This window comes from Eucalyptus grandis, chromosome 2 (assembly GCF_016545825.1).
Source record: "Eucalyptus grandis isolate ANBG69807.140 chromosome 2, ASM1654582v1, whole genome shotgun sequence".
Lineage (NCBI taxonomy): Eukaryota > Viridiplantae > Streptophyta > Magnoliopsida > Myrtales > Myrtaceae > Eucalyptus > Eucalyptus grandis.
Window position 1 is genome coordinate 53378368 of NC_052613.1, and position 26873 is coordinate 53405240.

A 26873-nucleotide genomic window follows, 5' to 3' on the forward strand; every position below is an offset into this window, starting at 1 on the left:
CGGGTTGAATTCGATCTCTCACTGTCTTATATTGGCTTTCTCTATTTGATCAGAAGCTCGGGAATATTACGTCAGTTGATAGTCCCTGGCTCGTTGCACAGAGAATATGTCGTCCGACAGTATTCAAGAGGTACGGCGTTGGATTCCCTATGTTCATATGAGCCTTCCCTTCATTGTCTCAGCTGCATGATCTCGTTTGTTTTGTGCGAGCAAATAGTTAGATTTCCCCTACCAATCACTTCGTATATATCATCCTTACGCTCTCATCCCCCGCGCCTCTCCGTGCATTCGGTGTAAACTATGATAAAAAAAACACGTAGCCCGCGCGACACAGCATGATTACCTGGTCCATATAAGATCAATGTCCACGTGAAATTTGTGAAAAAAGTCGGCAGGAGTAGGTGGATTATTCATAAGGTAACTTTAACATCTCCCACGCTAGGCGCACAACTACTAATTCTACTACTTTCTCTTCGGCAAAACGAATTGGTTCGATGTTGCCATGCGACACGCTTCGTGTTGGTGTCACATTAGCAGTCCCTCGAACCCAAGAAATGCCAACTAAAATCAGTAAACCATTGTCCAAAGATTTGTAGCACGACATACAGAAAATACTGATACGAGTAAGGGAAAGAAAAGTGTGGAAAATAAGAGGATCATTAAATGAAAAATTGCTCTTATCCAGCTCCAATCCATCCCATATTAAGCATTTTTACTTTTATTTTTATTGGGTGGTTCGCACCTGCTTGCAGTTTGCAAACCGACGGCGAACCGAGTCCGCCGTCTTCGGACGGGGGGAAGTCTATTGGGCCTGTAAGTCACTGTTAGCCTCTCTCTTTGCCACCGACCCTACTTCTCGGGTCCATGGAAACCATTTAGACAAAACTACATCTAAATCAACAAAGAAACCTCGCAAACCCAAAGTTTTGAAATGATGGGATAGAGAAGCGCTGCTGCAAGAATCGTATAATTAAAGCAAAAATGACCACATTACTAACTATATGCCCCCGTTTGATTCATTATATCTCTCTTGAAAGCTGTGTAGAAAGGCAAAGTGCGAGCTAGAGAATGTTTTACTCTTCTGATATCCTCCAAAAAGCTAAATTTAGACTCTTGCTTTTTTTGAAAAAATAAGAAGAAAAACCCAACTCTCTCTAAAGATTAGAAAACAACGACGCCTTTTTAACTCAAGTTAGAAGCGATGACAACAGTCTTAGCAGAATAGCACCCAAAAGTTAACTTTTATTTGACGTACACCTCCAGGTCTGGTACATCCAGCTATTAACCAATACAGCCTCTCCGGATCGGAAGAGAGGATAGAAATGACGACATGGCCACGGCCATGCAACTTGGTGGTTTTGAAGATAATCACTGGTCACCACCTCTCTACAGATCATAATTGAACTTACGAGTAGCAAATTCTCTCGCATCTTGAGATACAACAACATAGAAAATCAAACGGCAGGTATTGTGCATTTTGTATCTGCCAGGTAGTTGGCAGAATTTCAGTTGGTCGGACCACGAAATTTGCTGCAACTGCGCCTGGCCTCGTGGTTCTTGAACTCGGGCATTGCTGTCTCCTCCTGTATTATCGGAGTAAACTGAGTGTAGCTTGTTGAGATTGGTCGATGGACTGGTTGTCTTGGAGCCTGTGATATCCCTCATTCGGGGGTTCAGCATTCGCCTCCACGGACGCTATCTGCACATCATATTGCAAATATATCAATACCATCTATACAATTGCCAAAGAGTATCTTGAACAGAAAAGTTGAAAATCGCACCTCCCTCTCCAGTAGTTCGTTCTCTTCTCTCAGCAACCTTTCCTGCAGAGAACATGAAAGCATCAAACTCGATATATCTGGAGTGTCTAACATTTTAATCTACTCTTTTCTCTACTGTATGAAAAGTTGCACCACTTTATAATTTTTGTCAAGCTTTATTGACAACAGCAACTTTCTTTGTCTATACTGTTTGCAGAGTCAGAATCTCACTTTCCTTCAAAGCTGTGCACCGGCAGACTTCAGGTTATGCTTGAAATTTAACTCCTTGACACATTAATCCTGTCGTTCCTTTATAAGTTGTTTCGTTTACCTTTGGGAAACCGATGATTACATTTCCGAATGTTTTACATCTTCTACAGGATTTATACCTCTATATTCATGATGCTGTGCCCTCTCGACTTTTCTGTTTTCTTTTCGAGTGGTGTGCTCTTTGCTTCTTACGTAGATATTCCAGTGTTACTGGGTAGACTTGTTAGCTGGATGTACCATATGTATTAACCAAGTAACATATCCCACACGAGAACTAAGCCCCAGTGTAAATTCAACTCTAAAGTTGGATTGATTAGAATGTCAAGATTTTTCCTTTGGCAGAAAAACAAGCCGCTTTCTACTGCAATACGCAGTTAATCTTTTTCAGCATTCTGAATGTGGATCCTCCAATATAGGTTTGAAATGATGGTAATCTGGGCAAGAGGAGAATGACCTAGCATATTTCAAACTCTTTGTCAGAGCAGGAAAAACTCCCAGTAATGGAGTTTAGCGTTATCTGGAAATTGGAAAACCCATAAGGACAAGTAAACCTCTCCTAAGAGAGTGACGATAAGACTCGATGAGAAATATAGAGCAGATGATCTGGTCAAACTTCCTTAGGATGCAACAAAGAGGAGGAAACCTTTTCCTCTTGGTCCGCATATTAAGACATTTTCTGCCGACAGCAAGAACAAATAGGGATTCCTTTTGAGACTCGGTTGGCCTGTAACCAGGCAGCAACATCATTGGTTATGATAGGCGAGTTGTGGACCTAAACCAATACATATAAGGAGCTATTTCTCGCACAGTAAATACACTACTTCTCATTCTTCGTCCTGTCTTTCGTCAGATGGTTCAGCCCCACCCTCTATAACCCACCAACCCAATCACCACTCCCTCGATGCTGTCACTGACCAATTCTGCAAAGGTCAATTGGTCGCTAAGCTTTGCTGGCAACCACCCCACGCAATTCCCAGCGGCTGCCCTACCCCATGAAAGACAAGAAAGGAGAGGGAGAGAGGTAAACAGACAGATCTATGAAAGGGAGGGGGCAAGAGATAGTGGTGGAGGTGGCAGCCTTAGTAGTCGTCTTTACAGGTTAAATTCACATGGTAGTGAACTGCACTCATGACCACTTCTCCCCATGGTGAGATAGAATGGCTCAACACTTGCAGAAGCTATATCCATCAGAATAAAAACGTTCGAGTGGCATTTTGAAAAATCGAGAGGTACAAATAATTATATTCCAGAAATTCAGTTAATACGGGAGGTGAAAATTATAAGAGAGGAAGAAAGAGTTGAAATTGGATACCTGATCCTGGAGAGTCATGACAGACTCCACCATCAGCTGAGTCTGCAGAAAGAATATTGATAAGAAACAAGTCATTTCATACAAGGATCGTGCATAAGTTGCACAAACAACTGGATATAGCTCGAAGTCCATTGCATAAGATCAGCCAAGTCTTATTTTACCACTCAAGCAGCTAACTGTTGCCTTATTTGGCCACTTGAGCAGCAGCTATCCACAGCCATTGTGGAGAAATCCCTTACAAAGGAGATACATTGGAAAAATTGATCTGGTGATACAACAGTGCCTTAAAAAAGTGGAACAACTGTGTCCATTTGAATTGAGTCTAGAAAACGGAGTTGAGGCTTGGAACAAGCATAGTAGAAAAATTCTTGGAATTCTTTGGGGATTATTTATTGGTGCTGAGCTACAATGGTGCAATGTCATAAGTCTATGGTCAATTAGATCATAAAAAGTTTATCAATCCCAATTTGTGCAAATCCAGTACACATGACTGGAAGTCAAAGAATCTTTTAGCTCATTGTATCAAATTTGAAAGTTCAATTACTAAGTTTGGAGAAACTCCACGCCTGTATTTCTCTATGTGTTAGTGCCATTTTACTACAGACCTCCATTACATTTTAAGAGAACTGTGTAAATATCCAGTGGTCTACCCAGAAAATGTCGCACAAAGTAACCGCAACGGTAGACTAATATACTGGACATGAACTGGGTTCAATGTAGCTAACAAAACGTGACCATTCAGGGAGGAAGAAAGTGAATGTCAATGGAGATACATCTTAAGATTATGCAGGGACAAAAATTATAAACTGGGATGAAGAGTTGAAAGTCCGAATAAGGTTCATTTTGAAGAAGCAATAGATTAAAGTACAAAAAGCTGATCCTGAGTGATCCAAGTGATACAGCATCATGGAAAAAAATTCTGGAGAGAAAAATCCCATAATGATTGTATTTAGCATCCATGTCCACACCCTTACTAAGAAGAACTGTTACTGCCGATAATTAGATAGATCAGTCAGCATAGAAAGCACAGATTTATGGGCCCCAAATATTTTCAACAGCACAGGCAGTGTATTGCAATTTTATAGAATTCAAAGATATTGCACCTCAGAGAAGAGGGATTAAACTTTCATTTGTTGACGAAATCAGAGACAACACCTTTCTGTTTCGAGTCTGCATGATAGCAGCATTGAGTTGTTCTTCCAATTGCACTAGATCAGTCACACTGACATTGTCATCATCTGACCCTTCCACGTATCTGCAACGAATGGAGGAGGAAAGGATGGTAAACAAGCTTAATCCTATCCCGGATGAGCTGAACTTTTGGAGAAGCCAAAGTATATTGCCTTTGAACTAACTGCAGCAGTTGTGAGGGTGATTGCTGGCTTGATTCTCCAGATGGGCATCCCTAAGCAAAAACGATCATTAAGGAGTGGATTTTGCAGCTATAATAGTAGTTGTACCCAAGAAGATGGCTTAAGTGCAAGTGTAGGGAAAAGTATGTATGCACAAGGCACACAACTTTAGTCAACAAGCATTGCGATTACAGACAACTGTAACAGATTCAATAGCATGTCTAATCTGATATAGATGCTCCACTGCACCATTACGTATTCAGCATTGAGTCTTTCGAAATAATCAATCAATTAAGTATTCAACAGACCAGACAAGACCTGCCAAACCATTTTTGTATGTCAGGACACTGACATGATCCAATCTATAGATGTGACGGGACTCAGATTGTGATTTAGCATCTAAGTCCAAGAAAAATATTGAAGATGGATAGAATTTGAATTCAGACAGGTTTCCTCTTTAGTGGGATTCAAATTGGACTGATCCTTGGAGTCAGCTCTATTTGCTTTTTCCTCAGATGCCAATGAAGTAATGCTTTGATATCAAGCTCTCGGTACAAAGTTAGTATATACCTTGTTAGCTTCTTTGGAGCCCTCTGCTTCTTCAGAATGATTCCGATAACGCTCGAGGATCTCAGCCAAGCTGAAGCAAGGACTCAGTGCATTTAGTACTATAAGCATCGAGACTGTAGATCACTAGATTAGAGCCAGACGTGAGGCTACACCAATCTATGACACAATCTCAATGGTCAGAAAAGGAAGGAACAACAGTCATAAACGATGCCAATGACGTAGTAATCAGTGTACTGGCAGGCAGGACTAGAAAGGCAACATCCAAATGCAGGAAAAGCTAAATATAGGCATGAAGAAATGTTATAGAAAAATAGGTAAAAGCTGTTACTCCAGGCCCAGTAAGGGAGATATTTCACGAAATCATACCTAGCCAACAGTACATAAGAACAAAAGTAGGAGAATGATATGCCCTAATCACCTGTGAAGGTGGTTCCAGCTCCTCAGACATCTATCTACAGAGAGCATAGCACCTCGGCTAGGCTTATGTTGAATGCTCAAGTGTGGAAGGTTGAGTCAACCATTCTAAATCATAATAGATAACATTCATATGGCAGTGATCATCTTGTAGAGTAAGTATATCAGAAGCATAAGAATCCCAGTAAGAATATCAGAAGCATAAGAATCCCAGTAAGAATATCAGAAGCATAAGAATCCCACTACATCCCAAAATTACTCAACCCAAGCCTTTCTTCCAGCCAAAAATTCAGAAACATCAATATTGACAAGACTATAAAACTCAATGAGATAGATCCCCCTCGTATAGATGAAATTGTCACTTCAGAATATTCTTGCCATAATCTCAGAGTTGCCCAGAAAGTTCAACCATTGTCATACAAACTACAAAGTAAGTTTGACTATTCGAAAGTAAACAATTTGTTCTGGCGTCAAGGTTGCAGCAAAGCTGATGTCACATGTTCCTTTTATAAACAAGATTGCTCGACATTCTATAAACCAAAAATGATTTACTTGTTCAAGAGTCTGCACGAAGGTTCATATGCAAATAAAAAATCAACACACATTCTTTAAAATGATATCCAACTCAAATGCACATTCTTAAAATGACATCCAACTCAAATATTATATGAAGCAAGCATTCCTACAGTGATAGCTTGTGATTCAACAATGGTCAGTTGAGTTTAACACACCAGAGATCTGTCTCTTTGCGGTCTAACCAGTTAATTTCCTAAATATGTGTTGTCCTCTGTCTGGCCATTAATTTCCTCAACAAGATAAAAGAACGTACATCCCTTTAAATTTTTACATTGTAGTCCAGACATTTGTCTTTAAGGCAAGTGATGAGATACTTCTGGAAAAAAATAAAACCCCAAAACCTGATACGGAAAAAAAGAAAAAAAATTCAGCTTTTCACAACCTTTTGATTGAGCTTACGATTATAACAATGGCACCGGTAATTCTAGATCATTTTCCAGGGTAATGTTTTGAGAGATCCTCAGTAACTCCCAAAAAAGATTGCCTTTTGACTTCAGAAACACTTCTGTGAGAAGTCAATTGAGTGGTGGGATGCAAAGGTCGGTCAAGCAAACAATTCAAGCCAATAAACAATCAAAGGACAATTAAACACCTATGACAAAGGTATGCATATAATAATAGAACTCGACTATAAGCTGAACCACTGAATCTGACTTTATGACATATGACCAGCTAAAACCAAACAAAGAAAAAGCCCTCTTACCCATTGCTAAACAGCATTAAGATGATATCCAGAGACATGCTAGAGTTAGCGGGTAACATATACCCCCAGCAGCCTCTTGATATCACCACATACAAATTTGGTCTTATAAAATGGTAAGACCAAATAATCATCATAAAGCATCAAGAGAAAACATTTTCAAAAGTTGATAGGAACTGATTCTGATATACAGCAACCAGGCTTCTTTCAATTGCTATGCATCATTAAGGTAAAAGAGAAACAAAGGCAGTTATGCAACCGTCTGCCAGGCAACTACCTATCAAAAAATTGAGGCCAATAGGAGACTCCATCGGCAATTTTTGTATAACAAAAGCTCTACCTGATCCTCCAACCATGCAATCTTACAAGTGAAAGAAGAGATGGGCATGCAAACTATATTGGAAGGAGATAACTGGAGAACAGACAAGAGTTACATATTGATGAAAGCTTCATCTTCCATGTCTCAAGGTTGCATAATAAAGGAAGAGCCTTACTTGATCGTGACATGAATTGAAGTAGACCCAAACGGCATGCTTATATCAATTCAACCTAAGTAATGATGCTTCAAAATGGATTTTGGCTATGCCTAATTCAACTTATGTATAATATAGAATCTTAAAGTGGTTTTCAGTTTAACTGGTCACGTAGACTAACAGGGTCAATCACTTAATTTGGATACTCCACATCCATGTTCCAATCTTACTGTCTCCCACACAAATGAACCTTAAAAGTCGCACACAACCACCCCATAAATGGATCCTTACCTAGTGTACGTGGATAGGACAATCTGCATGTTTCTGTGATAGATTAGTTGAGGTGAAAGGCCTGAATACCTTGTCCTCTTACAAAAAATGGCATCCGACTCTTGTTGGCCTTAAGTAGCTTTTTACTAATATTGTTGGAGATGGAATATTATCGACTTTCCTTTGGCATCAGAAAATCTCTTTACATGTCTCCAAAGCAAATCATGGCAGTAATAAGCAAAAACAAGGAATTAGATAATGAGCAAACCTGATTAAGAAGTGGTTCTTTGCTTATATACCTAAGTCAAAATATAAAATAAACATTATTTGACCAACTTGATAGGGTCATAAAAGGTCTAGCACCATATCGTTGTGGACTTCATCATAAAAAGCAATAGTAATGCACGTGAATGATGTTCCTTCCCACACAGATGAAAGACATGATCGAAATCGTAACTTTATATCATTTGCATGTATAAGTGTTACTTTCTTGCAACTGGCAAGACACATTCTTGGAGTCCACATATCGGTTCCAATATTTTCAATCTCACAAATTGATCCAAAAGGCTCACTTAGCAAAAGATACCAAACAACTCGTATTTATGATTTCTGAGGAAATTGTAGCCCTACCCATAAAGAAAGTGAAAAAAGAAAACTACAAAATGTTATTTTTCCCCAGCAGAATTAAAACTATCAGATGAGGTTCAAGCCTATCAACTCAATGTACTTAACCAAAACACAGATGAGGAAAAAGGGAAAAAATATTAAGATGAGGAAAGGAGAAAAGAGGCAAGGTTTACAGCTAATCATTTGCGCTGACCAGTAATTTGACCAACAGTTAGGATGAAATATCGAGGGAATTATTTGCTGACGCCAATTCATCAGATTCATGTTATTTGACGCCATATTCAACCTAAGTTCATCAGAATTGTGCAATCCATCACCACGTCTATGTGTACTTTCGTGAAGACATGTCAACCTACTTGTCAAGTCACTAATTCCGCTTCATAGCCATTTCATACATCAAATCTCAGAAAAGAGTTACAAAGATCAGAATTAGGATTTTTCAGTTTTTGAAAGAATTAGAAAGATTCATTTTGTAGGTGATCAAGTTATACATAAGTAAATGAAGGTTATCTCATAATTACTAGTACCGAACTAATATTCAAAAAGGATTATTTCTCTAAAAGAAAGTACTATTATAGTTTCAAGCCTATATCAAAATAACAGAGACTTCCTGTTTACAAAGTCATTGATGACTCTTATCATCAACCTTGTCTAATTCTGAGTGCGGTTTATGAGAGCGTTAGTATGTGCGACTTCAACATTTCCAGCATCACTTTAAATAGAAGAAGAGTTGGGGAAAACTATGTCATTTACTAGAGCCTTTATCAATAGTGGCAACCATATATTCATACCATTGAAAGAGAGCTACGAAGATATGCTTGAGAGAATTTCAATGCCCACTTTGCTCTACAAACATAACAAATGATCTGCCACTATAAAATAAGCAATCCATTCTATCACAACCTCATGCATTGTTCATTGGTTATCAACACACATCCTTCTTACTTAGGCTTTGTTTGTTTCACGGAAAACAAATGATGTGGAAAACATTTTATTAAAAATAATCACTTATACTGCAAGAAAACATTTTCATGGACGGTAAACATATTTTTTGTTTGTTCATTTTTCAAAGCGATACAAGCAATCATCTTTAAAAAGTTTTCTAAATTCATTTTCCGCAAAACAAACACACCCTTTAATGTTTTTAATTATCATAGAGATGAGTGACATTATATAACAATGATAATTGTTAACGTGTATTTGCTACCACCTTTCAGGCTCAAGTTGGTAGGCATCTATTTATTTGTGACACTTAACACAACACTCCCTCCTCTTATATCACAAATTGTCTCTTTCTCTCGAGCAAGACTTACTCAGTCCATATTAAAACTAATTGAAGGAGCTGAAACTGCAATACTTTAAAATATCTAATTTTGTCCTTGTGTATTTACCTAGATGACCTATGGCTGAAAGTCATTGGAGGATCGTATGATTTACCTATTTGGTGATGACTTTTTCCTAGGCAATATACTTTTCATATAAAGAAGGAAGATTAAGAATTTTTCTGGCTCACGGATGGATGGATGGTCCTATTACTTGACTAGAAATTTTTCTACTGATCATGTTATTTTGTTATCTGTAGTTCAATAGAACTTTAAACAATCATTTTGCTTCAGCATAGCACATATTAGACATGAAACAATAATTGTTTTTAGTAGGTGACTCCGAGCAAAGTCAGATGTAAGAGATCGATAAATTAGGATTGTCATCCGTTGAAGTTTGACTTGAGCAAGATGCAAAGTTGATGCCATCATTATTGAACAATTCCCATGTAGACTACTACATGGTCGGTTTGGCTAAAGACTAAGGCCTTGTCTGTAAAAAAGTGTTTCTGTTCCCCGGAATAATTTTTTTAGTTCTTTTGTTCCAGGGAACCAAAAAAGAACAGAATTGTGTTTAGTAAAACTTTTGTTCCCGAGAACAGATTTGAAACAAAAACAAGAAGTAGAAAAAAGTTGTTTTTTGTTTTCGGGAACAATTTCGAGAAACAATTTCTCTCTTCTTTTTCTTTTTCTCTTTTCTTTCCTTCTTCTTCCTTTTGGCCGGCGAGGCTCAGCCTGGCCCGGCCATGCCAGGTTGGCGTTGCCCAGCGATGGCTCAGTGAAGCCGAGCCTCGCTGGTGGCTAGGCAAGCTCAGCCTCGCCATATTTGGGCCAGCTCGAGCTCGCCCAGCCAAGGCGAGGCCGAGCCTCATTGGCTGGCGCGAGGCTCAGCCTTGCTAGGCTCGAGCGAGGCTTGGCCTCGCTAGGCCGGGCAAGATCGAGCCTCGTCGGTGGCCTAGCGAGGTCGAGCCTCACCGTGGCCCGGCGAGGCTCGGTGAGTTCATTGGACCTTGCCCAGCCAGCTAGCGACCAGCTACAAATGAGAAAGAAGGAAAAAAAAAAAAAAAAAGAAAGAAGAAAAAAATGAAAAATAAAATAAAAATATTGAAAAATTTTAAAAATCAACAAAATTATACAAGTTTGCCAAATGCATTTCTAATTTGGAATAGAATTTTTTTACATTTACCAAATGCATTCTTATATTTAGAAATTATTCCTAGAACAGAAAAAAAAAACTATTTTTATTAAAAAATTATTCCACGGAATAGAAACGTTACCAAATGCGCCATAAATAAACATAATTCTAAATTCACAAGAACAAAACATGTGACTATTTAAGCATCAAAATAAATATTTATAGTCCACAAGCAATATAACAATATTGGGACAAACTCATTGATTTTGCACTATAAGTGCACAGCAACATAAGTCTTATCCAAGTCAATATTGTCATTGCACTTTGAATACTCCCCTTACACAGTTACTTGCAAAAAGAGTCACGTTAACATACAAGACCAACTTGTCTCGTGTGGTCTTGTATTTCATAGTCACCTCCATTTGAAATAATTGTTCAAAATGTGCTCATGTCCTCTGGCTAAACAAAGAGAAAAAAATTGCAATAAAATTGATAATAAGAGAGAATCATGTCAGTATTTTGTAAATATTAACAGCAATTACTCAAACATGTATTGCATAAAACTAAAATAGGGGAATATATTATCTCTACCCTATAGTTGGATTGCGTCACTCGATAAAAGCTCGTACCTTGTATTTAGATTGACTGCATATTCTATTGCATGATGGAACATAAATAACATCTTCGAGAAATTATACACGTAAAGCTTCAAAGAAACATGCTGAACATGTTGAAACAATAAAAAAAGCATGTATAACATGTTCAAGAAACTATACACGTAGAAACTTTTAACGAACGTGTTAAAAAAAATCGACCAATATCTTATTTCCTAACACTTACTTGAGAGCATGTATAATTAGTCCACACAATTAAGATAGTGGCATAAGCGAACCCGTTCGTTCCCTGTGTCTTTGTTTCTATTGCATTCTATCTCATCGTATCACATTCTGTTCTTCGATATTTGAGAATCACCGTCAAGCTCAATTGATCTCACACCACACATCACGTAACCATCTTGTTACTCTTATTTGTCTTCAAATAAAATTACCTATATATAGTGAGGATCAAACGGATCTATCTCCAAGGCATGTTCTCTATGTTCTCCATTTTTCCTTGTTGTCACCGTCTATGTTTTTAGCCCAATCAAAGGAGCAATCAGTAGTATACTAGCCAACTCAGGCACACAATATCCCAATAAAATGGTGCACACGCAATATGCATGATCGTTTGTTAGAAAGTAAGATTGAAAATAGTCATAAGATCTTGGTAGTGTTAGTTGACAATACGGTGTACATCAAGGGGCTATTGTGTTGAAGAGAATAAATAGTTGAACCCCCTACATAGCATTAGAAGTGCTGGAATATTTAAATAACAAATCACACATTCATCTAAAAGCTACATCAAGGGGCTATAGAATAAGGGGTTGAACCCCTAAATAGCTTTAGAAGTGTTGGAATATTTAAATAACAAACCACACGATCATCTAAAAGCTTAACCTTTTAGAATAATAGATAATAGTCTCACCGAATCTCACATGATGTCAGAACTAGAGGTCTTGAGTTTATATTTCTTGACCCCATTTGCCTCTTCAATAAATTTTCCACGTTTAGTACTAGGCAAAAAGACCAAACTAAGCGTGATGAGGAGTGTTAAAATATTTAAATAATAAACCACACTTTTATCTAAAAGCTAAAGCTTTTAGAACAATTGGCAGTGATTTTCGCCAACTCGCACAAAATGTATTACCTATTCTAGTGGAAGAATACATTACAAGTGCTCTGCACAAACTTGGATCAAGGCACTCTTGGAAGACTTGGGATACTTAGGAGTACAAAAAGTTCGAAGTCAATAATCATTGGGTTCACATGGGCTACATGTGAATTTCAATAGATATGTAAACTTTTAGACGTTTTATACCAGAGATTGATTGTTGGGAAGAAGAAACAACAAAGGATATCCAGGTATCATTTACCTAGTGATTACTACATGAGCTTTGTCAATAAGGTTTGAACGAAAAAGACTCCATACATTGTTTTAGATGGGTCAAACTAGTATCAAAGTGCAAAATTGACCATGGGCTTGTAGGCTTGCTTTTGCTCACCAGATCCACTAATTCCAATATCGGATAGTGCCATGATTTGGGCCCAATTATGCTCAAATAATGATTCGTTGAGACATTTCATGAATTCATGGAATTTGAGCAAGAAAACTTGTGAAGCATCCTAGAAATCTATATGGAATTTTAACATGAATCTTTCAATTGCTTTAACCAACAAGTAGTATTTAGAAGTCCAACTTCATATACGGAGTTCAAACTAAACATCCCAATTGCTGCAGTCAAATCTCAAATTTTTTTTTTATCACTCCTCAAGTAATTTAAGACGGTATCAAGCTCTAAACCGTTAATAAAAATTGCATTTCAATTCTATAATAATTATCATCTTTCATGTTGCCTGTAAGGATTCCCGTGTTGATTATAAAGATAAAAAAAATGCTTATTAAGTCTGGTGAAACAAGATCACTAACTTACCCAAATCAAGATACCAAATACAGATGTGTGCACGATGTTTTGCAACAATAGTTTTGAATTGCATGTTTTTTATTTTCCTCCTAACCAACGGCCAAAACAATGGTAATTGCCTTGGTGGATTACAACTCAAATAGATTGGGTCACAAGACACCTCATAGGAAATCCTTCTGAGTCATCCATCATATTGCCAGAGTCTTTCGCCGTGCTTGTGTGGTCTAAGAGTAGGGCTTTGCGGTTAGAAGGGATGACACAATTGGTTCGTGGGAATGGCGTTAGGGTGTTTGTGCTAAGATTCTAAGGATGGCATAATTATCATCTTAAAGAACTTCTAAAGGCCAAGTTGGCTATGCATAGGAGCTGATGTCATACTCTTGATTATGGTCATGGTAGGTCGAGACTAGTTGCCAAGTTGAAGTGATTTGCTCAAGATATTGGATGTTTGAGTTGAATTAGCTATGGTACAACTTGGTAGAGGATGCAGTTGGCCATATTGTCCTTGAGAGCGAACTACTTAGGGAAGGTTGCCTGGTGTTCTCCACTCATCATGTGCCGCACGACCTCATCCTTGACCAAGAAATTTCCAAACCTAACAAGTAGGATTAAAGTAAGGCTCTGTTTGTTTAAATCTGTTTCGTTCCTCGGAGCACAAATTATTAAAATTTATGTTCCGGAGAACAAAAAAAAACAAACACGTTTGTTTACACTTTTGATCCCAAGAACAAAAAATCTTTTTTTTTCCCAGAACAGATTTAGAACAGAAACCAAAAAATAGAAAAAACTTGTTTCTTGTTCCTAAGAACAATTATGAGAAATACTTTTTTTCTCCTTTTTCTTCCTTTTCTTTGGCTGGTCGCTGGCCTCGGCCATGGCCGACGACCTTGCTGGACCACTATCGGCCCCCGCCGAGGCCAAGCTCGCCCAGCCAAGGCGAGGTTGACCTCGTGTTGGTCAGCGAGCCTTGCCATGGCTAGGCGAGGCCGTTGGCTACCGTCGGCCGGTCGCCGGCCATGACCAAGGCTAGCGATCGGCCAAAAGGAAGAAAAAAGAAAAAGGAAAAATAAAATAAAAATATTAAAAAATTATACAAGTTCACCAAATGTGTTTTTGTTCTTTTTCTATTTCAGGAACAGAAATTTTGTGCAGTTACCAAACTCGTTTTTCGTTCAAAATTATTCCCGGAACAAAAATAGTTTTTTCTATTTTTATTCCCTAAAACAATTTTGAACAGAAACATTACCAAATGCGCCTTAAGTTTCTCAAGACTATAGGATCAATGCCAAGGAGGGATATGTTACCACATTTCCAACAAGAAGAGAAACGTCCATTGGCTTGCTAGTATTGGGAGATGCCTAGTAGTACAAGAAGCTGCTGTCAAGGGAGTACAATTGGTTTGGGAGCTAAACTTGTCAAGAAAAGCATAAGCGAACCATTCGCTAACAACTTTGATGGGGGAAGCAATTGATGGAGTGGAGTGACCTGTACTGCTGGAAAGCATTTACCATTCATGCAAATCCCAAGAGAGTGGAGATGCTAATTAAAGAACATAAAGAAACGCCAGGATAGCCCACAAACAAGATTATATGGAAATTGGGTGGGGGAATGTCAAGATTCGATTTTTCCCATATCCCTATGAGCTGAAGAATGGGGCTTCGTGGCATTGAGGAAGTGTGAGAGAATCAGAAGGTTGGACGCTTCCAATTCATCGGAGTAGAGTTAGGTTCTTTGTGCTAGCAATCCAAAATGAGATGAATATCATCTAAAAGGATCTCCAACGGCAAGTTGATCCTATGTACAAATTTGTGGGACAAGATATTATTCTATTTATGGCAATGGCAAGTCGTAACTAGCTGTCATCCTGAACATGTTTCATTTGAAGGGACTGGAATGGAGCTAAATTGAGCATCATATAGTTGGGATATAAGGATGCGATTCTCAATACTATCCTCAAGAACGACCTATTTATGCGAGGCAATTATAGTGTTCTCGAATAACCGGGCATGTAGCATGACCTTGTCATAGGCCAAGAAACTCTTTGCCCATGAAAATGCCCTCCTAGATGTATCAATATTAATTGGAATTTCACCATAGAGAAGTACCAGAAGATGTGCAATCCTTCATTGAAAAGCATCCAAAAATATAGACACACATCCAGAGCCTTAAAAGCATGAATAAGATGGATTTTTTTTTCTAAATGGAGGAATATAGAAGTTGGATGTTTGCATGTCTCATTTTAGTATACTCATGGCAATATTATGGATATTCTAGAAAAGTTACGGGAAAAAAGTAGTCATGGCTTGAATTCCTTCACGGAATAATAAAATATTCATCGTAATAATTGAAATATTCACTTTTTTATGATAGGCAAGCTTTATTTTAATCTCATTGATAATGAAAAGCAATTACACAAAAGGACTACTAAGTTTTTCCGGAACACTATTAGATAATTCAAGTTCTACATTAGAATTCTAAGTTCTATAGGATGCAAAGTTAACTCATGGGCTACCCCAATTTCTTGAAGTAGTTGATCATAAAAGTAACTAAGTCACATAAAATTTTATAAAGTTCTGGTGAAATTTGACTTAAATAATGAGTCTTAAAAGAAGTACGATTCAGATTGAAAGGATAATCTTATCTATTAAAATTGGACACTATCAATTGCCACGATTTTAGAAAAATTTCTTTTAAAAGAAGTGCAAGTCAAATTGAAAGGATAATCTTTATCTATTGAAATTGGAGACTATCAATCGCCACGATTTTAGCAAATTTTCTTTTATTACGAAGGCAAAGTATCATAATTCGTGTGAGTAGGAGTTTTCTATTTCACATGGCTCATTGGTCAATTCTTATTGTCATTTTTTTTTTTAATAAGTTAACCAAAAGCAAAAGAATTGAGGCTATTCCATGAACTTATATGTATGTTTTGCTTGTGAAGCTTGTACTTTGGGGAAATGATTATTATCTTTAAGATTAAGCGATGATTCTCTACAAGGTGATATTGAAAAAACGCAGCTATAACGGGCCCATTAATCTAGTGTTCTCTCACCCGTGTGGTCTAAGGAATTCCTTTCCAAACACTCATATTATAATCATAGATCTCTTTTCAATCTAACAGTGAATCTCTTCATCTACCAACTACCCGTATTTATTACAGCTTCATGAAAAGCTTGGTTTGGTGAAGTCAATTAAAGAAGTCAAATAGTGGGAAAACACGTTGCTAGATACTTGTAATAATCTTAGTTTGGACAGGGCAACAAGTGAAATGGTCAATTTCGCTACACAAGATTTGATCATTCATGTAAATCTTAGGTAAATGGTAAAAGTTAAAAAAAAAACATAAGGGAACGTCAAAAAGACAGTTTTTGGTTTAAAAAAAATGGCTAATTAGGATAAAATGTGAGCAATATAAAAAGAAAGCTAAAATAGGATGAATAAGAAGTTTTTGGTGTTAAACGTCCAAGAATTGTATGATTATCTTCCTCAGGAATCTTTAGATTGTGTATTGACCACTCATGGACAAATACGTAGGGAGTTGATGCCACTCTTTTAACCCATCCAAGATGCAAGTGCAAACCATTGCATGTCTTTCCTTGAGGAATTGGAAGCTTGAACATAACAAGTATGACAAGTAATGGTAATAAAATTTGTTGTATTGCTATTAGAAATCAATAAGGGGAGGTGCTATCAGAATCTTTTGATCTTGAAGATGGGATGTTTCTCATCCTAGACGATTTCTGAAGGTAGGATTGGCCTTCCATGCAAAAACTAATTGGGACTTAAAGTCACTCTCCTCATTATGGCCACAACAAGCCAAAACCAATTGTTATGCTAAAGTAATCCATATGTCTAGCTAAAGAGATTTGGATAGCCATACTAAATCGAGTATGGCATAGTATACTATGAGAATGCTATTTGCTATACCATCATTGGGACCGGCAAGGTTGGCCTAATCTGGCACTGCACAGGCTCGACATCAATTAGGAAGCTTTCAGCCCACAACACTAGTGTACCACGCCAACTTGCATGTACTGTCCTTATATTCAACATAAAATGTTCACAAAGGTCCTTGCCGAACCATCTAGCTTTCTCCTCAAGTGATCTTGCCAAAAAGATTTTAGGAGATCTCTCCCCAACTCTTTCAATCTTTGCCCTTAATGTTTCCATCTGTATATATATTTGTCGTGCATGTTAATCTAATTCTCATATGCTTCAAAAGAGCACATTCATACTTATCATAATCGTAATATTCTTTAACACCTTAATTACGATGATAGAGGTGGTCATGCACTCGTTTGAAACGCTTGCTATGTTCTCACAAGAGTCGCATCACCAAAACAATTTCCCGATTCTTTCACCTTTAAAAAATCCTATATTTTATTTGGGGTCTACGACACAACCATGTATATTAACCATTGCCTCAAAACTACAACTACAAGATGCCATATACTTTGCTTCCTAACACTTGAAAGGTTGACGTGACGAAGCTTACGAAATTATCAATATTTCAGTAGTCTTGACCTACTTTAATTTGAGGTGGAAGTTGTTGCTTCTTCAAGCACAAGCATAGACAGATACTATGACATTACCTGAAAAAATTGTTGCTAACCAAGCAAAAAAGAATTTTTTACTATCAAAATTAATACTCAAATTAAAAAGAAAAATTCTTTGGGTTCTTTGTTTTCTAGGCCCCTTGAAAAGAAAATGCCTCAAAAGGGTACAAACTATTGTTCTAACCTTTAAAACCAAAGAAAGACTCCTCTCATCTTAACCTCCCTTAACTTGAGGCATAAGCCGTAGTTTCTTCAAGCACAAGCATTAAAAAATATCGTGACCCACATGAAAAATTTGTCGAATGCTAGCGAAGATGTTTCGATATCAAATATACTGATGATCAATTTTAAAAATTTGACAACTTAAACAAATTCTTTGTTTTTCATGCCTCAAAAGGGTTATTTTAACCTTTAGAATCTAAGAAAGATTCCATGTTCTCGGTCCGTGTGACTTTGATGTTGTCAATAAATACCAGGACTGTGTGAACAATTCATCGAGTAATACCATAAAGTAAAAAGGACAAAAGATTTAACTAATACAATAAGTGCGACTATTTTATACAATTCAACAAGTTCAAAATACTATCAAGCTGGGATGTGAGTCCCAAAAACAAGCAAAAAGCTTGAATGTTTTTATTCTAGTCTCATCGTCATGACCTTGCTAATTTTCCCAATTTTGGTAGCAAGTCCCATCTCCACAACGGTGATGAGGATTTTAGGATAAGTTACGTGAAATAACAAGTTAGCCTTATGAAAGGGATAAGTCGAGCTTACCTCACCCCAAAAGAAAACTTAAAGAGCGAGACTTTCCCTCACACTTATTAATTGACCACGTGCTTCTTTCACAGAAACATTGGGCTTTGCCTCTCTTACCCCATAAGCTAGCTTAAACAATATTTCCTCACACTTACAAAGTGATCATTTGCCCTTTTCACAACCGATGTAGGATAACCTCAATAATATCCACCTCGAGCTTAGGTTGAACTAGGGGTGTGCAACGGAAACCGCCCAAACCGGGACCGAACCGGACCGGCCGGTTTTGGGCGGTTCCCACGGTCGGCGGTCCGGTTCCCAGTTCCTAATCTTGGAACCGGCGGCCGGTTGGTCCGGTTCCCGGTTCCAAGGTGGGAACCGGATAGACCGGACCGGACCAATTTTTTTATATATAATTTATATACATATAATATATAAACACATATAATATAATATAATATTATATATGAAACTTATTGCAATTACAATTGCAATTGAGATAACAATTTTCTACGTGGCCAAGAGACCACCAAAGCTTTGTTATTACTCTTTATTTATAGAGAAAACTTACTTGTTAGTTTCATTTTCTACTCGATGTGAGACAAGGCTCTAGGAGTTCCTCGTGCTCACACTCTCTCTCTTGCTCCCCTCACTTGCAAACAACAAGGCACTTCAAGCTTCAAAGAGTCTGATATCGACTAAACATTCAAAGCACAGAAGAGAGATTGTCTATAAAACCTAAACTAAACACAACCTTTAATCAAATTGTTCATGGCTTTTATGCTTAAAATTAAGCGTGAAACACATAAACTGTTATTGATATTCACGCAAGTGAAGTGTGAATATTTTGCACGTGGGGCATGGAAACATGTGTGAGTAGTTTTATTAGAACGCCCGGGAACCGAATTGGATTGATCGGTCCGGAGCATGGTTTTTCTTTAGTGAAAAAGGAAAATGCCGATTTGTTGGACCGGACCAGACCGGACCGGAACCGATGGTCCTGTCCGGTTCCGGTCCCTAGGACCAAACGGTCAGTCCATGGTTCCCAAAATTGGGAACCGGTTCTCCTGGTCCGGTTCCCGGTTCCACCTTGGAACCGGACCGAACCGGGAACCAATCACCCCTAGGTCGAACCACCCCTCTCGATTGTCGGTCCAAATTTGTTGATAACTTGGGCTCCGATACCAGTGTTGGATGGTCTTGTGCCTCTCTCTTTGAGAAAAGCTAGCTAAAAAGATAAGACTTTTACATTCATAAATTGACCATTTGCCCCTTTCATAAGCAACGTGGCATAATACTAGGTAATGAAAGATGGCATTAAATGCTTGGATACACATGGTGAACGAATTTCTTAGGTCAGTTAAGTTTTGTGTTTATGAGTGTGTATGGATTCCCCCACTTTCTTCCCTTACACTGGCTCTACTCTAGTCACGGAAGACTTTAGAGTGCGAGAGTGCTAGAGCCAAAGACATCTTTTTTTTTGGCCCAATTTTGACCGTGAGGAACATTCCATTAAGATAGTGGTGGTTGGTGTCGATGCGTCCACAGTTAGAATGGAGCAATGTTCCCGGTTACTAATGAGAGTGATCAAGAGTTTCAGATGGAGAGAATAAACAGACTCCTTGAGGGCTATAAGGGGAATCTTTGGCTCAATAAAAAGTTATGGGAATTGGAAATAGCCATGATCTTTAGATTAAAATTCTCTCTAGGAATTCAAACCTGAAGGTAATACCCACCTTGCCTCCAATGGACCGATGGATTGAAAGATTTTCCCCTACTTGTTGACATTTTTTTTTCCTGATCACCGTTTATGCTTATTGCCAACAATATTCCTACTTGTGTTGCCACGACTCTAATCATTCTTAGAACACAAGAATTCTAAAAGATCGGCGATGCTCTTGCTCAGCAACATACCTCATATATATAATTTTTTGTGTTTCCCTCTAGGCTCAGATACTTGCATGCGCACATGTAGTCATGGACCTTGTGCGCCAACTTCACTTGAGTTGCCAAATGGAGAAACAAGAATCTTCAGGAGATTGGATGCGTTTATTTATGTGAGTTCTTCTGGCATTTGGACTCTTTTACTAACAATTAGCATATACACATGCAAATTTTTTCTAAGATTTAACTTTTTTTTATAAAATTTGTGATCAAGACGGTTGAGGCCTGGTCTTGATCGTCTTTATTGTTGTGTATATCAAGATACAGCTTTTTATTGTCTTTCATTTCTTAATATGCAATGACTATTTGAATGGAGCAAGCCTCCTTGATGACCCATTTAGTCAAGCTAGACCCCTTATTTTATGGTACATTGGGGTGGAAGTGTTAGAACCCCCATGTCAAGCCAATTTGGGGAAGCATGGGACATTAGTGTAAAAAGAAGCTAAGAACTAGATTATGTACATCATCTCCGCAGCTGCATAGCAGTGTAATAAGGTGTCTTGGCTTTTCGAGCCGTTCGGCAAAAAAGTCTCACAGCTGCAGCACCCTTGCTTGTAAAACACTTTCACAGCAGCCTACACAAAGCTATTGAGGTGGTGTAACTTTTAAAATTTTTCCTAAAGTGATGCACCTTATCATTTGTTTTTTGAGCACTCAATTTGGAAAAGTACCACAAACTCGATCATAGTGTAGGAAAAATCAATGCACGATAAACAAATTAGATAGTTTTATCTCTATCAAGATATATAATATAAATCATCATGCAACACAATATTATAGAGACACCTACTTTAAATTTCATAGGATAGTTTTCGAATATATATATCAACAACACTATCAATTAGTACCCTGATAGCACGGTATTCATATGATTTGAATTGAGATAGTGTCCTTCCAAAGGTGTCAGGCGATAATGATTTCATATAATTTTTTGCTATTTCAAAGCTTTGGCAAAATGTAAAGCAACTTTCTCAGAACGAAGGGATGTTGTTCAAGTACCCAGATCATCTACCAGGCATGCGCCGCCGTAGATGATCCACTCAGCGCATCCGATCGATGTCAGGGGTCAAGCTGAGATGTCGACACTTGAATGTCCGACTGAAAGGACGACTCGTCCAGCGTCCACCGCAAAAAAACAGCGAATAAGGAAGGTGGGACGCACGAGCCAGCAACAGGTGTTCAACACCAAACGTGCAAATTCGATAAGATTAATTATTCCGTTTGACGTCATCGAACCTCCTCCAGATGCCACGTCAAGAAAACCCATAGAAGGAGAAGAAGACCAGCGGCGTAAAGTTCTAACAACCGGGCGAAGAAAAAGAGATCCCGATCCAGTATTATATTATATGTAATCGAACCCACCAAATCACGCTATGCATAGTGCAAAAACCACAGTGCAAGGGACCAAAACAATGAATAAAACGATGAGTAAAACGGGGAGGAAAAGGCAGTCAAATATAGTAAGAGATCGGTCTACTTAATATCCCTAAAAATGGCGCCCCAATTAATTAATGGAGGAGCCAGGGCGAAAGCGAAAACAGGCGAGGAAAACGTTTCCACAAAAGGAAAGAAACCACGGGTCCCGAACGCGGAAAAGGAGCGGAGAACAGCGATTAGACAGGAGGAGGAATTATTATAAAAGAAGACATCTCGGACTTTCTAGAAATTACTAGTTAAAAGGGAGAGAGCATCTCGGACCCTCTAAAAATTACTAGTGAAGAAGGAGATGGAGAGGGACACACCTGTTGTTGCCGCTGCAGAACACGTACGGCTTGCCGCGGCTGGAGAAGACGAGGAGGGAGACCTCGACGTCGCACAGGATGGCGAGCTCGCGCGCCTTCTTGATCAGCCCGTTCCGCCGCTTCGAGAAGGTGACCTGCCGGCTGCTGTTGTTTTCGATTCGCTTCAGCACCAGCTTCTTCCTCCCCATTTTCTCCCCCACGCGACCGAATCTCGACGAGACAGCGAGAGAAAGAGAGAGAGAACGTTGTGTTTGAGGAGGGCCAACGAAAGAGAGAGAGAGAGAGAGAGAGGAAAGATGGGGGGAAAGGGAAAGAGGAAAAAAAAATTGAATCACCAGCACTCGCTATATCCCCCTCCCGTTGCCCTAGTCCTGGAGCCGATTCGAAAGCGAGAGAGCCAGCCAGAAGATGGAGAAGAGACGAAGCACTCGCAATCCGTCTCTCTCCGTAATCCCCGGAGAACGGGAAAAACGAAGGAAATATCAAAAAGACGCGACCGTTCTGCTCCCTCTTCCCTCCCACACGCATTTATATTTCGCGTTCTTCGATTTATAATCCCGTCAAGGGCAATCTGTCGGGACCGTCTGGAATTCGAGTCGGTCCGGCAAAAATGACCCGGGACACGTGTCTGGCCCACGTGCGCCTGGCCAGTTGCGGCCTCAGGTCGCGTCTCATCCAAAAACCTTCAAACTGCGCAGCGACACTTTTGTCGTCTTCTCCTTTGGTTTTTTGGCCGCCCCGGGTCTCGATCGAGATATCCCCCACGCGGTGGTTTTCTGTTCAGTGAGGGCGGGTCTCTTCTTCATTCAAACTTGGCACTCTACATTTGTACAGAGGCAACGCCCCCACGCAATGCTTCCAACAAATTTTATGTTGCGCGTCTGATGTTTAACTATATGTGGGATGAAAATATATGTTTCATCCCCACGTTTATGCCTAACTACGTAGATGCATGCAGCTGTTTTGCGTGCAATTTGATCCTTTGAAGCTGGCCCAGAGCCTCTAGTTAGGGATTCGACCGGCACTCACATACCAAAGGCCATGGCATCTAGATTTTATGACTTAAAGGGACCCTCTGATGTTTTAGTCAGTAACTAGAAGGAAAATAGCTCATTTATATATAGGCAGACTTTATCTCTCGTTAGCGGGTTGGCTGTATCAAGGTTGGTTGTGTCGAACCATCCTTACAAGCCTACAAGAACTTTGCATTGGGGTGGTGGTTAGGTTGTTGCTTCCTTCAATTCTATTAACTTGCTTAGGCTGAATTTTGATGGGGTTTTTTCTCATCAATTGATGAAGGGTTTTTTGTTTTCAATTAGAATGTCGTGTTAAGTGCTTTCTTTCTTACTCTAGGACAAGTTGAGTATATTTACATATAGGTGTTTCGTCGTTATCATATATTGTTCATACAAGTTGGCTACAATGAGAGAAGATGTGACGATTATCACTTACCATATTGAATAATGACTTTTCAAGAAGTACCTTTGTGAAGGATTGTCTTTTGTAGATATAATCCTCATGCACTTGACCTTCCAATTATAGATTTGACTCTCTTTCTTTGCAAAAAAGATCGGTGAAAGAACTCATCTTCAAATTTAGGGTGTGCTTGTTTAGAGAAAAACTATGCAATAAAGGAACATGCTTTTTAGAAAATCATTTTTCAATAAAATAATAAGTTTGCTTTTATTTGGTGATATGTGATAAAAAAAAATGTGTTTGGATCTTATTTGAAAAATGATTTCAGTTTTACGAGAAACATTTGAACTAACAATTTACATTAGGGGGCCTCACGTTTTCCACAAACTAATCGGAGTTTCTGCTGTCTGAGCTTTCTCCACGACGTTAAGCAGTAGACTCGTAGCGTGCACCGGCGGTCTCCTCCACCAAGTCTCCGCTCTCATATTAGAAGCAATGCTCCAATCATTGAGAGGTTCCAGGCTTCCAGCGATGAAAAATATTTGTCAAGGAAGAAACATATTTTCCCAAGAAAATCCGAGCGGGCCGAGACTGAGTCTGTTTTAAGTTTACTAGGGTGAGGGAGAAAAGTAATTCTGGATAGTATTTTCACTTTTTTAGATTTAAAAATTCACTTCCTTAATTTTATGCATGAATATTTCATTAATTTGGAAGTATTTTTTTATTAACTAATTATTTTCGATGAACCAAACGGATGAAAGTCTGGAAAATTAATTTCCCAAAAATGCTTTCACTTAGACAAACACACACTTAGGTAAAAGATAATTTACTTTGGGTATATGTTTATTAAACATTTATTTTGCGACTCCCTCGCTATTAAAATATATCTACATCATATTTTTTTCCCTTTTTGCCCCTCAAACATCTCTTACCTCAACAAGTGAACTAATACCTTTGCCTCTAGTCAATAAAGCCAAAAAAGAAAAATGTTAATATTACAAAAATCTGAAACTGGTACATTCGTAATACATCTACCTCAAGTTAATTTTTTTGTTACAAAAAATTTAAATTTGTACGCACGTGCTATATGTATCTAAAAACTTAAGATTTTTTGTGAAACGAAAATCAATTTAGAATAAATATAGTATAAATATCCTAATTTGAATTTTTTTGTGACATGAAAATAAAGTTGAGGATAAATGTGAATAAAATAGTTTGAAATTTTCGGTAGTATTATCTCAAAAGATAAAAAAGAATAAAGAATAAATTACCCAACATAACGATCCGGCCCATGTCCATTAAAACGTGATGTAAGAACGTCCCACGTGCCTTAAAAGCCGAAAGGTCCTTGGTGAAAGTGTCCTTTGGCAAGCATGAAATTCCAGGGCCAACCTGTGGCCAATACACGATGCATCGGAACTCCAAAAGGCCTTATTGATCGTTCGTGATTGGCTACTATTGACCGCAAAGTGGGCAGATATAATCAGAAAAGAAAGAAATAAAAACACAGATTATCGGCAGACGTGGCACACTGCTCGATGAGAAAACCTATCCTCCCAGTTGTTTGACGACATGTCAGACAATACAACCCACGTGTCGTACTGTCTACGGATAAGGTAAAACTTACCATTTATTCATGTTCAATACGTTCAAATGCATTTTAGCGTTCGTAATAATAACTTCACATCTTTTTTTTCTTTTTTTTTATAGAAATGTTAGACGTGTAAAAATGTGGTTAGATTTAGCATATCGACTCATTAAAAGAGGCACGAAACATTATCAAGCACATAGCATGCAATGAATGAATGATGTGTGTATAACAATTCATCTCCTCATCTTCTTTTTTTTTTATAGAAAAGTTAGACGTGTAAAAATACGGTTAGATTTAACATATTGACTCATTAAAAGAGGCACAAAACATTGTCGAGCACATAGCATGCAATGAATGAATGATGTGTGTATAACAATTCATCTCTTCCTCTCTTTTTTTTTTTTATAGAAAAGTTAGACGTGTAAAAATGCGGTTAGATTTAGCATATCGACTCATTAAAAGAGGCACAAAACATTGTCGAGCACATAGCATGCAATGAATGAATGATGTGTGTATAACAATTCATCTCTTCCTCTTTTTTTTTTATAGAAAAATTAGACGTGTAAAAATGCGGTCAGATTTAGCATATCGACTCATTAAAAGAGGCACAAAACATTGTCGAGCACATAGCACGCAATGAATGAATGTCGTGTGTATAACAATTCATCTCCTCCTCTTTTTTTTTTTTTTTTAATAGAAAAGTTAGACGTGTAAAAATGCGGTCAGATTTAGCATATCAACTCATTAAAAGAGGCACGGAACATTGTCGAGCACATAGCACACAATGAATGAATGTTGTGTGTATAACAATTCATCTCTTGAGGGATGGACATTTTATATAAAATGTGTTTTCATGTCTTTTTATAAGGTAACTGATCGATTGAAATAAAAGGAAAATTACAAATCGCTTCAACTGGTAATTGGGCAAAAAGCTAACGGATTAGTACCCCAATTTGGATATGGTGGCACGCCTTTTCTTAACAGCTTAGAAAGGCAAGCCGATTATCACGGATTTAACATAATATTGGGTAATCATACTTCTCAATGCATGCAAATACCAGGTCCATGCCCTGCTCATCTAACTATTTCCATTTTGCAGAGCTTTTCTGTGCTAATCTCCCTATTCGATCACGCATCTTACTGAATACCTCATGTTAAGTGGCTCGAGGCCAATTGCTAAATAGTAATCAAAGGTCAATCTAATCAGAGTCGCGATCTTGAACAAAATCCTCGCAGCAAATTAGGAAGAGACAGCATGGGCCCAGAAAGGATGAGGAAAACACAATAGCAGGCCCGTTGTCCTAAAAATTGTGGCACTTGGGCATTGGAATTGGGCCTTAGAATAACTCGATCTTGTTGGCAGGACGACGGCTTTCCTCCAAACGGAAAATGAGAGAAAAACAGTAGCCAAGTTAGATCCCCAGCCGAGTTCGAGTCCTCAGCGACGATACATGGCGAACAATACCCCTCATAGCAAAAGATGCACCAATTGAAATGAACCTCAATAGAAACGAATTTCATAGGAACCCAAATATAAGACACTGTCAAAAGACCCGAAACATGGCATCA

General features: G+C 38.3%; 1 protein-coding gene across 1 annotated transcript; it reads right to left on the reverse strand.

Moving 5' to 3' along the window:
* Positions 1 to 1213: 1213 nt before the first annotated feature.
* On the reverse strand, positions 1214 to 22830 carry LOC104433691 (MADS-box protein FLOWERING LOCUS C). The gene is made up of 7 exons (XM_010046530.3): positions 22298 to 22830; positions 5265 to 5334; positions 4686 to 4747; positions 4498 to 4597; positions 3343 to 3384; positions 1782 to 1823; positions 1214 to 1699 (listed from the first exon to the last, which is right to left on the reverse strand). The coding sequence occupies exons 1-7, from the start codon at positions 22483 to 22485 to the stop codon at positions 1589 to 1591; spliced, it is 615 nt and encodes a 204-aa protein (XP_010044832.3). The 5' UTR covers positions 22486 to 22830; the 3' UTR covers positions 1214 to 1588.
* Positions 22831 to 26873: the final 4043 nt, after the last annotated feature.